We start from the raw sequence: 12,861 nt of genomic DNA, 5'->3' as shown, positions 1-12,861 counted from the left end.
GACAATGAGAAGTCAGACACTGCACAGTTGGATACCTATGTGAGAGAGTCTGCTGACACTATACCAAGAACTATACCAAGAGGTAACTGCCAAAGCTTCTGCAGAGACAGAAGTATCTGAGTCAAAGAAAAAAATGAGAGCAAATGACCATGCACAGAAGGCCCTATAATCACTTCTTGTGATGAACAGGTTCACATATGAAAATGTATTCTCTTTGTCAATCTCTCTCAAACATGTTTCTCTGCTTCCATAACACCTCTCCTTTCTCTCTCTCTCCTGGCCTTTCTGTCATAGCATGGGGCTGGAAGACATTGGAAATGGAAGAGGCTGAAAAAGCTGGTGAAGAAAGCTAAACCTTTTAATAAATAGAAGTGAACTGGAGGAAGTCTCACTTCTATGCACATCCACTCTCTTTTATGGTTTCTAATGAAAAATCTAGGAAGGGAATAGTATAATATACCCACCTGGTTATCAACAATTACTCAACCTGACATGTCAAAAATAAATACTGTTGAGGCCCCTGCTCCCATTCCATGATCTTGGTTCCCTTCCTTCCCTGAAGAGGTAACCACCATCACAAATTTGGTCTTTATTATTCTCATACATGCTTTTACACGCTATATTTCTACCACAAAAACAACCCACCTAAAATGATGGTGTTCTTTGGCCACATTACCCACTGGTTCCCCTTTTTTCCCCTCTCTTTTCTTTCTCCCATCTATCAGAAGAATAATTATCAGACAAATGTATTCAAAAGGATGGCAGGAATAACCACAAACAGCTATTTTTATTCCTATCAATGAATATCTATCTTATTCACCTGTGTTACTTGTTCCCTTCCCCTACAAATCTGTGATATAAGGAAATCAAGCCGGAACAATGGGAAGTACACTTTGAATAGGTATCTATTTCTGGTATTCAATTCAGATTGGTAAATGGAAATGTACATCACTTATGCTTAAAATTCTCCTGGAGAAAAAAACCGAATGGATAAATTAAAAGTTAGGAGAGCATTAAATTTATATTGCACTTCTTAAATTTATTTATTTAATTTATTTTAGAGAGAGATAGAGCACGCAAGCAGAGGAGGAGGGAGACAGAATTCCAAGCAGACTCTGTGCTGAATGCAGAGCCTGACCTGGGCTCAATCCCAGGACTCTGAGGTCACGACCTGAGCTGAAATCAACAGTCAGACACTGAATGGAGTGAGCCACCCAGGCGCCCCTTGTACTTCTTTACACAGAGGACTAGAAAAACACTGAAATATTAATCAGCAACTATTTCATCACTTTTATCTATTTCCATAAAATACTTAAATGCAAACAATGAAATAACACTACGCTAGACACAAATACATTAAGCTGACAAGCCAACATCTACCATCATATTTGGAGCACATCATGGTCTTTAAAGAAAAAAAAAAGGATTTTATTAATATTTATTTGAGAGAAAGAGAGCACAAGTGGAGGGAGGGGCAGAGGTAGAGGGACAAGTAGACTCCCTGCTGAGCATGGAGCCCAACTTGGGGCTCGATCCCACAACCCCATGATCACAACCTCAGCCAAAGTCAGATTCCTAACTGACTGAGCCACCCAGGCACCCCGAGGAGCTTACCACATTATTAGAATTTGGAACAACTTAATGTAGGAATTCAGGAATTGCTCAGTCAACTAAGGGGTTAGTCATTCAAAGTGTTAAGCAAAGGGGGAAATAAGGGATTTAAAAACACACAAAACAGTATCTACAAATATTTGTGGCACAACTCTGACATGCCAGGCATGGTTCTAGACACCGAGGATACAGCAGGGACACAAACCTCCTGGCCCTAGGGAGCCTCCATTCTAGCGGGACAATGTGGACAAAGGTACTCTAATGATACATCCTGAGCAACTCTGGGAAACCCTCCCTGATCAATGAATCACTCCACAAACCACAACTTGGCTAAGGAAGGCTACAGTGCTGGTTCCGGGGGAAATCTTAAAAAGCCCCAAGTGTTAGAGCATCACAAAGAAAAACTGTTCTACTCCCTAAATGAATATGTCATCTCTTTGTTGACTATGGGAACCTATTAAAATGTGTTGTGAGAAGTGAGTTTTCTGCACATAAGAACTAAAAGCTTCCTTGAACCTAAACAAATACTGCCAACAGCTGCAGAAAAAAATGTGAGCATTTTTGAGTTTTCTGAAATGAATTACACAAAGTAAGGAAATGCCTCAGTACCTAAGCAAGCATACATGACCATGAGTAACGGCCCAGCTCGTCGCTCTCCTGGCTCTTCCGTTCAAAGGCACAGCAAATGTGCCCACATTTGAGCAGAGTACTCAGCTCACCTATGACTGGTCAAAGCTCCAGAAAGTACTTCCCTGCTGGAAGAAAAATGAGCACCAAAGAATCAATCATCATCAAGTAATGAGGAGTTTAAAAAGAGCCTGAAGCGAAAGAAACTAAAATGCTTTCAGGGACTCTCTTTACCGGGTGAGATTATGGATGAAAACTTCTATTCTTTATACTTCTCTACTTTTCTACAAGGAAATAATGAGAAAAAATGATAAATGCCTTATGATCTGAGAATTTTCACGGCAAAATAAAATGCTACTCCATTTCTTAAATGCTAGGAGCCTTTAACACTGTAGACACCTAAAGGAAAAATTATTTAATGTGTCAAAAGACACAAGTGAAAGCTACATTCACTGCTTTTTAAACTGTCTTTCCTTTAAGTGATAAGATAAGGGGTAATTTCAAATGCGTCTTCTCCCGCCTGTATTTTCTAGTTTTATGATGGTCACCTGTGTGACTAATAGTATCATTTTCTATAAATACCAGTTGGCTGTAACTTATTAAGATACTCAAATTATACATTATTACTCAAGAAATAGACAATAGGAATACACATATCAGTTTCTGCCATAAGAACAGTTCTTGGAAATGCCTCCAGGTTTGTATTCTTTCCCTCTTTACAAGGACACAGGGACGCTCAGAGAGATTACAATGCACCAACTCTTCATAAATTAGCTATCTCCACGGAACAGCAGTCCCCGGTCTTCCGCCATCACTGCTCTGTTAACATATCAACACCACGTCTGATGAGTCACTCACTGACAGGAGACGGCAACAGGGAGAAAATGGAACAGGAAGGTCTGGTTCTCAGGCCTCTATCACATTACATACATTGCAGGATTGAAGTGTTTTCTGATAGAAAAACAACCGAACTCAGGGCCAGCTCCCTCTTGATGACAGGTTTTTAAAGCTCATCTTCGAGCTTGCTTCTGCTCTGAACCCCATTTCCCAATCATCGGACGGTGGGTTATGAAGGCAGAGAACAATTTGTTACATCCCTGAATGCCTCCAGCGACAAGGCCAGATTCCATCAGTCTTCCAACCAACAGCCTGAAATATACAGTACTGGGCTCTTAGGTTAAGGTCAGTGCTCAGGGTCACAAACACGGGCAGAATAATTTCTACAGGGACAACAAAAAAGAGCCAGAGCTCTGCCCTCCTCAACAGAGTCATTTACAGAGAAGCAGGATGGCAGTGGCCCCAAGGCATGAGGCAGAGGAACCTTGGGGCTTCTGGTGGATGCGGATTCAGGATACAGTACTAGCAAACCAAAAACAAGAAGACAGCCTGAAGTATGTGAGCCGCAGCCTCACAAGATACCTACAGTCCTCAAAGCACTTCGTCACTGGCCCGTTTCCTTTCTTTTTCAGGCAGGTCTCCCAATGGCTGGCTAGAGAGATTTTTTTCAGCCTTCATTTTTAAGGCTCCTGCTGCCAACACCTGTCTCAATTGTCATTGGCTGACCCCTAAAGATGGGCATGAGATTCCCCAATATTAACGGACCCTAAGAGAACAATTCTTTCTGTCAGGCTCACATTGGGTACGAAAGCCTTCAACTACCTGGCATTTCTTTTAATCAGTTATACTGCTTTGGGGCTCATTTCACAAAGCCATCTGGCTTTGCAAACATCAATGCAAAGACTATGAAAAAACCTACTTTTTATTGTGGCCCTGCAATGGGGAGCAATCTACTTCAAAGTATGTTAAGCTCCAAGGGTTCTGGTGTGGAAATAGCTGGCTAAGATTCTTCATTGTTCAGACATCCAAGGAGCCTGGCCCTCTAGAAGATAAAAGGATTCTTCTAAAAGCACCATGTAAAGGAAAATATTTGTTCAGTCACAGTGTCCCTACAAATGTGATCTTATGCTCCATGGCTGGGTGTCTAAGAAGATGAAAATGAAGGGGCCTTAACAGATCTGGTGGAGACCCGGTCAGATAAATTAAAGGTTGGGGGACATGTGCTGTCCTAAATTGGAGAATGCTGAGGTGCCCTCCTTCCTGTGAATATTCTACTCATTCTTACATCATGTTCCATACCTCAGGATGGCATTAAGGAGAAATGCTTTGATTTTTTTTTTCCTACTACTGAATACAGGTGCAATTATATATATATATTTTTTCAACTGCAATTATATTTAAAATATCTTTATATTCTACTGCTTTGAGAGGTTCACTTTTGAAGTTTTCTATTCATACATTTCAATAGTCCTACCCCTCTCTAAGAGATTGTAAGCTGGCCTTGGAAAAATCCAATAGCAGGAGAAGGTACCAATAGAGGTGGCTCTTTATTTTTCTCTCTCCAAATACTATTCCATTCATTAGAATTTGAATGATAGCAGAAATGACAACAGAAAACTCAAGGAGACTGACATTTCAACATTTAGATGTACAAAAATAGGGGCACCTGGGTGGCTCAGTGGGTTAAGGCCTCTGCCTTCGGCTTGGGTCATGGTCCCAGGGTCCTGGGATCGAGCCCTGCGTCGGGCTCTCTGCTCCGCAGGAAGCCTGCTTCCTCCCCCCTCTCTCTCTGCCTGCCTCTCTGCCTACTTGTGATCTCTCTCTCTCTCTGTCAAATAAATAAAATCTTAAAAAAAAAAAATAGATGTACAAAAATACCGTGGGGACTAATAACTCGGGGTCAGATTTAATGTGTCATTTTAAAAAGTCGTCCTGTGATATAACTTAACTTGGAAGTTAGATGCAGCTGGCAGTACGTGTCCCAGCTCATAAGAGGTTTCCCCAAAAGCAGCAGCTTTCCTCTTTAAGGCACAGAGAGGAAGGGTCATTGACTACCAATCCAGCAGCTTGACCTGCATAACGGAGCAGTCTCAACACAGTTCTCAAGGGTGAAACGCCCTGAGAGAAGAAAGGACAAGTGCTTACGTCACACTCACAGCTGATTTATAATTTCTGCCACCAGCCCAGGGACAGGGTGGGAGCTCACTCCTCAAGACATAAATCTTCTCTGATGATACTACACTTTACTAGCAAAAGACCTGTTTAAAATCGAAGCAATATGGAAGTCTCACACTTTACACTGGATCTGTTGCATCAATATTTTCTTCCACCTCCCATGTGTGGAAGGTTTAACATATTCTAGCAGTAGACTAAAGAAAATAAAGATGAGAAACTCTACTTGGAGATCACTTCAGACAGTGCCAAACACATGAAAGTGATATTCAGTGAGGGTAAGATTTTAACAAGAACAAGAGGATAGGATTAAATTACTCCAACGGTACGCGAAGTCACATTCTGCCTTGGTCACTTGGAGGCAACCTTGGCAAATCTTAAAGTGAAAATCTGCACAAAATATTTACCTTGATTCAGGTTTAATTTCTAGTTTAAGATTTTTCCATTGTTTGAAAGTACAATATCACATAAGGTGTTCTGTTTCAATGTGATCTAGATTAAGAATGCCTATTAGTTAAGGTGGGTTCCGGTTTACCTCATCTCATTAGGTCCAGGAATGATATCTGCAGGCTTCGGGAATATTGCTTTGAACCCAATACCTGAGATGCTCTGGGAGCTATGTCGCTGTTTTTTCGGGCAGCACAGGAGTACCATCACTGGCTTCACATCTTTTTGTCAAGTGCAGGGATTCCAAGAAACCCTGGTCAGTTCATTGAAATCAGCAGAGGTGATGTATTCAATACAGTGTTGCGGATGTGGGGGACTGGCCTCCTCATTCTTCCTGTCCTGTGAGCATTACTCTGATTTTTCTGGTTCTTGTATCCTCCCCGTGTCGGATTTCAAGGCCTCTACTCAGAGTGGCTTTGTGAACACACTGATGATATACTGTGGGAACTGTGGTTTTTCTGGCTTCAAGAAAAAACCTGATCAACAGCCATTCCAATCCCTGACCAGAGCTGGGGGTTTATGTTTGTTGTTTATGCGGTTTATTTATGATGGTTGTTTATGTGTGTTTGACAAACACAGAGAGGGGTTCTCTATACTATTTTTATTTATCTATGTATTTATTTGAAGATTTTATTTATTTGTCAGAGAGAGAGAGTCCGCACAAGCAGAGGGAACATCAGAGACAGAGGGAGAAGCAAGCTCTCCACTGAGCAGAGAGCCCGATGTGGGGCACAATCCCAGGACTCTGGGATCATGACCTGGGCCAAAGGCAGACGCTTTTGCCTGAGCCACCTAGATGTCCCTCTCTACCCTACATTAAACAAATTTTCCTAAGTCTCTAGGATCAGGCAGCCCTAGAGCTACTTGAAGTCTTAACTATTTGACATTAGTTTTTAAAAAATTCCTTTATTATTAACCTTATCATACCCTTACTTACTGTTTTGTTTTGTTTTTTGTTTTACTATGCTTTTCAGTTCCTGCAAGAGCCTGCATATATTTAAAAACAAATTTGTCGGGGCCCCTGGGTGGCTCAGTTGTTAAGTGCCTGCCTTCGGCTCAGGTCATGATCCCAGTGTCCTGGGATCGAGCCCCCAACGGGCTCCCTGCTCAGCGGGAAGCCTGTTTCTCCCTCTTCCACTCACCCTGCTTGTGTTCCCTCTCTTGCTCTGTCTCTCTCTGTCAAATAAATAAATAAAAATCTTAAAAATAAATAAAAAACAAATTTGTCTTAAAATTAACAATGTAGAATTTATATCCATGATTGTATTTAAAATATAGTCCAGTGATATCTTTTTAAGTTTATGTTTATCAACTGTCAGTGTTGATCCTGATTAAAACTTGAGGACAGGAAACAGAATCTGAGTAGATTAAAATACAGTCTCTTTGGCAACACCAGAAACATGATAAGCCTTTTATTTAGCACTGTTTATATCACTTGTTACCTATGACAGAACAAGATCCGGGCCTTGGGGCTTTTGGTAGGCTCAGCTTGTTCAATGGCTTCTAAGTACCATTTCCTCTATCACTGAAATTTCCGCTAGGGCCCTGGGGAAGAAATTCCTTCAATTTGGTTTATCTGACATGAACAGCTCCACCCCCCCACACACACTGTTGAAAGCATCCTTGAGCTTTAGCACAAAACAAAAACAAACAAATCCATTCTGAAACAAACAAAATGTTCCCTACCCCAATCATGGCTGCCAGTTATATTCCTGAAAGAGTCTGGTTGACCTTTAGTGGAAAGTAGCATTAGAGGCCAGAAGGCAGGGACATGAAGTGTCTGCAGGATGGTACTGGATCTATGAACTGGATGGCAGCTGAGAGCTAACTGTTCATTACCTTTAGAACAGAAGAGAAAAATTCCACTTGGCTATCTATGATTTAATAAAGATTCAAAGTTCACATACACGGTTTAAATTTAACTCTAACTAACTAAGTCCTTTTTTTGGTCTCAGTGTGAATAATTTAAATGAATTCCCTCTCTCTTTTCTAAATTACCATCTTTAATATTCATACACATGCCCAAAATTGCCATACCAATTAATTTATTTGAATTATAATACCATTAAAAGTACAAAGAATCTCATTTTTTAAAAACATAATTGTTTTTTGTCCAATTATTTCATTCAATAATAATCACAATACATTAATTATTTTACCATTTCATTTTTGGATACAGAACTAATGGTTTTTTCTAATTAATTAATGAAACATGGGCGGACTCTACATGGGGAAGTCCCTTTGCTTTCTTAAGCAAAATACAGACCTTGTATGTGTTTGTATATATATTTATCTGTAAGACAACATTACTATTATTTTTATCACATGCAGTTTTAATGGTTAGCTATAATATCTCAAATCCCCTTAGAAAAACACAAAGTTATTTAGTGTTTTAATATTATAAGTAAAGTTTCCAAAAAAGCAACTGAGAATATCAGTGAACACAATTAAGTTATTATCACAGTAACATAAAGTTGAGAAGTATCAAAAACACGTAAAATATTAGACAACTTTACCCCAAATTTCAGGTGTGACAGTTTCTTAGGTCAAGATTATTTAAGGTTTAGAAGAATGAAATCATAAAAGATCGCAAGATACATGGTTTGTTATGCCCGTCTACAGTTCTTTCTTTACATTATTTAGATAGCCATCAACCAATCCAAGTCTGGAGTATATTTTATAGTTTGGCACATAAACAGAAATACAGAGTATTACAAGGTCACAGTCACTGAGGGCATTCATTACTGTAGCTTTAATGCAATAATCTAATTTTTGGATAGATTTCAACATGTCATGCCTGTAACCCCCATTTCTCCATTTTGAGGTAACTGTACAATTATCACAAAGTAAAATCACATTTAAGGAATCAAAAGTCACAAAAGAAATAGGTCCTCAGTTTATCAATAAATATTTTCCAATTAGTAATACCAAGTGACAAGATCCCCAAACTGAGAATTACTAATTTAATTCTATTTATTGTATATTGTTATATGACCTTTTATATTCAAAACATTTAAGATAAAATTCTCCAACTTTAAGTTTTAAATTTAAGTATGGAAAAAACAAATGGCTAAAAACAGCAATGAAAACTATAAGAAGACCAGTGAAGGACAACTTACCAGACACTACAACTCCCTAGAAAGCCACTGCATTCAAAACAGCATGGTGTTGGCACAGAAATGGATAGGGATCAGAATACAGAGTCCAGAAATAGATTCAAATATATATGGCATCCTTATATGTGGCAAGATAACATTTCAATCCCATGATAAAGGTTCTTGTAATAACTACAAACTAATAAAGACAGAATCCTTCTTTATATCATGTACAAAACATAAAAATTGCAGTCAGATTTGAAGGTTTTAAAAACTGGGGAGAAAATAGAGGAAAATATTTATATGACCTTGAGATACACACACCACCCTGAACAAAACAGATTATCTCAGAAGCAATAAAGAAAAAGACAGACATATTTGATTAAATAATAATTAACAATTTTCATGTGACAAAAGACATCACACACAGAGAGAAGAACGATAAAGATACATTTGCACACATATAACCAGGATTAACATTTCTAAAACATCGTAACTCTCAGAAAATACAAAAGAAACACATTACCAAGCAGAAAAATGGGCAGTGGAAATGAAGATGAAGTGAAGAAAAGAGAAATTCATATGGATAATAAACATATGAAAATATTCTCAACATCAACAGTAGTGGGAAAAAGGTAAATGAATGATCAGGGACGATTAGATTGGTAAGAATTAAAAGGAGCAATGACATCTAATGCTGATGAGAATGTGGGAAATGGGCACTCTTACGCATAAATATCATTTGCTATTCCTCTGAGTAAAATAATTAGCTTTATCTGTTAAAATTAAAAATACACATACCGTTTGACCAAGCAATTCCACTTCTGGGAATCTATCCTATAGAAGAAAAAAAAAAAAGGACCAGTACGTAAGGACGCAGGTACAAAGATGTTTACTGCAGCATTGTTTGTTGTGTGGCAGAGGAAGAGGGGGCTTGGAAATCGCATTACGCCCAGTGATGGGAGAAACAGTTACATGAAATGTGATACATCTATAATATGCAATTATTTAAAAGAACAGGATAAATTGGTAGATGCTAACTTGGAGGTAATGAAAGCAAACTGGTAAGGTAAGAAAAGCAAATTGAAGTGCCATAATCCCATTCTTAAAATGGCAGCCACAGCAGCAACAGAATAGCATGTGTGATGCACTCACATGTACATGAAGGAAGACATGGAGGAATACAGACCAGACTGACAAAACCGACCTACGGCTCGAAGTGGAATCAGGGATTAGAAGGGAGAAGGATTACTCACTTTCTCTTAGTGTATTTCTGTGCTGTTTCACTAGTGGCTAAGGGCACCATGATACTCTTAAAATTTTCAAAAATATATTTAAGAAACAATTATTAACTCTTATTAGTGGTAGTAGAGCCATATTTCCAGACATTCATCCTCAGTGAAACAGTAGCAAATAACTATTCCTTTCTTTGATTATGCCACTCAACACAGTATTCATGTTTAATTGCTTGCCCAGTCACCATTCCATCTCTCTCCCATATGTTTGTTAGCATGTGGTTTAGGTGGGTCAGACTCCCAGGGACACCTGAATGGTCTAAGGTAATTCTTTAGACAAGAAACACAATTGGAGCTGCTTCTAGAATTTCAATTTTCTAATAGTCACATTTTAAAAAATTAAAAAACAAAACACATGGAAGTATTTCCAATCATGTACTTGCATTCTAACTCAATAAATCCCCAAATACTACTGTTTCAACATATACTTAACATACAAATTACTAATTAGCTATTCCACATTCTTATTTCATATCTCAATTTAGACAAGCTGTAGTTCAAGAGCTCAATAGCCACATGTGGCTAGTGGCTACCGTACGGGATAGCATGAGTCCAAGATAATGGAAGAACTGTTTTAATGTTACCATATTCAAGGGGGACATATAACTTAAGATGGCACACTTAAAAAAAAAACAACACAACTATCATGACAGAAGAAGAAATATCTTCTTGTGACAAGAATGAATAAGAAAAAAATAACCCTGAAAACTCCTGGCAGCCATGTGTGACCTATGAAGGAAAGCTCAAATGGGATGAAGGAGAAAATGGATCCTGTGTCAACACTGAACCTTGGGATCAACCCCTGCCAGAACCATGGCCCATTTAGTTACTTGAGCTGGTAAAGTTCATTTATTTTTTTCAGCTACTTTGAGTGAACTTTTCTTTATGACCTGCCATCAAAAGTATCCCAACTGAGGGGCGCCTGGGTGGCTTAGTCAGTTAAGCATCTGCCTCCAGCTCAGGTCATAATCCCAGGGTCCTGGGATAGAGTCCTGCATCAGGCTCCCTGCTCACCAGTGAGCCTACTTCTTCCTCTAACCCTTGCTTCCCTGTTCTTGATCTCTCTCTCTCTCTCTCTTTCTCAAATAAATAAATAAAATCTTAAAAAAAGTATCCCAATTGATACTCATCTATGGCCAACACCATATCTAAACAAATAATCTCTTCTTAAGCAAATTAACTCAGATGTTCAACACTTCTTCCATTTATCTGCAGTCAAGGCATGTTTTTGTTAAACTAGCTTTATTTGATAACATTTTTAGATATCTTCTGGAAATACGCCTGAAGATTTCCACAGACTAATTCCTCATCATCCAGAATAACTGTCCATGATTACTACCCAACAGAGTAGTTCTCCTCAAGACAATACAGACAAGAGGAGCCAAAGAAACCTATCAGTTTCACTCTCACTCTACTCTCTTTTTTAGTCCTTCCTCCCCAGACCAGGGTTCCCCAACTTGAGCACTATTGACATTTTGGGGAGATAAGACTTTGTTGGGGAGTGTGGTTTCCCTGAACATTGTAGAATGTTTAGCAGCATCCCACTAGATAATAAAAGAAATCCCACTCTTCCAGTAGTTGCAACAATCAAAAATGTCACTAGGCATTGTCAAATATCCTCTTTGTGGACAAAAATTGCCCCTGGCTGAGAACTACTGTTCTAGATCAACCACCAGTTCAACTGCACAAGTAACCTTCATTGTTCTGTTAGACTGAGTCACTGTAGAAAATGTTAAAGTTTGTTCCCTGTATCACAAGCTTTCCATAAACACATGAGGTTCTAGAATCCCATCTGTTCATGTCTTCTACCTACCTTTCCAACTATGCTGACCCTGAGCTCTCCATTATATTCTTCTTCCCAGAAGAAATGCACCTACTTCCTTCTAAGTTCTGCTTGAAATAATTACTTGACTGGCTTCCAGAACAAACCACTCAACCATTTTTCTTGGGCTTCTCTGAGGGGATTTTTCTTATAAAATATTTGCTCTCTCATTTATAGTCATCCATTCCTCAATTCAGACTCTGCCAACTACACCACCCAGCTCCTCCATCAGTCCATGTTGGTGAGCAACTCCACCCCTGTCTCTCCACACTATAATACCTCACATTTTATCCTCCCTAATCCATCTCTAAGACTACAGTTTCACTGTAACCACCACTGGAAAGCTTCACAGCTTCTCAAACTGATCTACAAAGTTAATTCAATTCCAGTAAAAATCTCAACAGGTTTTTGTTTTTGTAAAAATTGACCAACTGATTCAAAAATTAAAGAATCTAGAATAGCCAATACAATTTTGGGGAAAAAATCAAGATGGAGAATGAACACTATCTAATATTTAAACTTAGTATAAAGCCACAATAATCAAAACAATGTGGTATTGGTATAAAGACAAATAGGTCAATGAGAAAGAATGTAGTCTATAAAAAGACACATACAAATAAAGACAACTGATTTCCAACAAGGATAACAAACAATTCAGGGGAGAAAGAATGATCTGTTCAACAAATGGTGCTAGAACAATTAGATACCTACATGCAGGAACATGAACGTCAATCCATATTTCACCCACACACAAACTGAACTCAAGATGGATCACTTAAATTCATGACTGTAAAATTCAGAACTATAAACATTCTAGAAAAACAACAGAGAAAAGCTTTGTGATCTGGATTAGGCAAAGATGGTTAACCATGTTCATTTAAAGGACAAACTGATAACACAGACTTCATCAAAGTTAAAAACATTTGTTCTTCTATCAATGCTGTAAATGTCCATG

General features: G+C 38.6%; 1 protein-coding gene across 9 annotated transcripts in view; it reads right to left on the bottom strand.

The window, feature by feature from the left end:
* MAST4 (microtubule associated serine/threonine kinase family member 4) overlaps nucleotides 1-12,861 on the bottom strand; it is a 568,037-nt gene that overhangs the window by 255,045 nt on the left and 300,131 nt on the right. For 5 of the 9 annotated variants that reach the window (XM_047728882.1, XM_047728886.1, XM_047728884.1 and 2 more), the window contains one exon: nucleotides 9,591-9,626. The exons of the other annotated variants lie outside the window; for them this stretch is intronic. In XM_047728882.1, coding sequence (XP_047584838.1) covers nucleotides 9,591-9,626 — 36 coding nt within the window. The remainder of the gene's footprint in view (nucleotides 1-9,590; nucleotides 9,627-12,861) is intronic. 9 annotated transcript variants of the gene reach the window in all.

Source organism: Lutra lutra, chromosome 5 (genome assembly GCF_902655055.1).
Source record: "Lutra lutra chromosome 5, mLutLut1.2, whole genome shotgun sequence".
NCBI lineage: Eukaryota > Metazoa > Chordata > Mammalia > Carnivora > Mustelidae > Lutra > Lutra lutra.
This window is presented reverse-complemented; position numbering and strand designations above follow the sequence as displayed.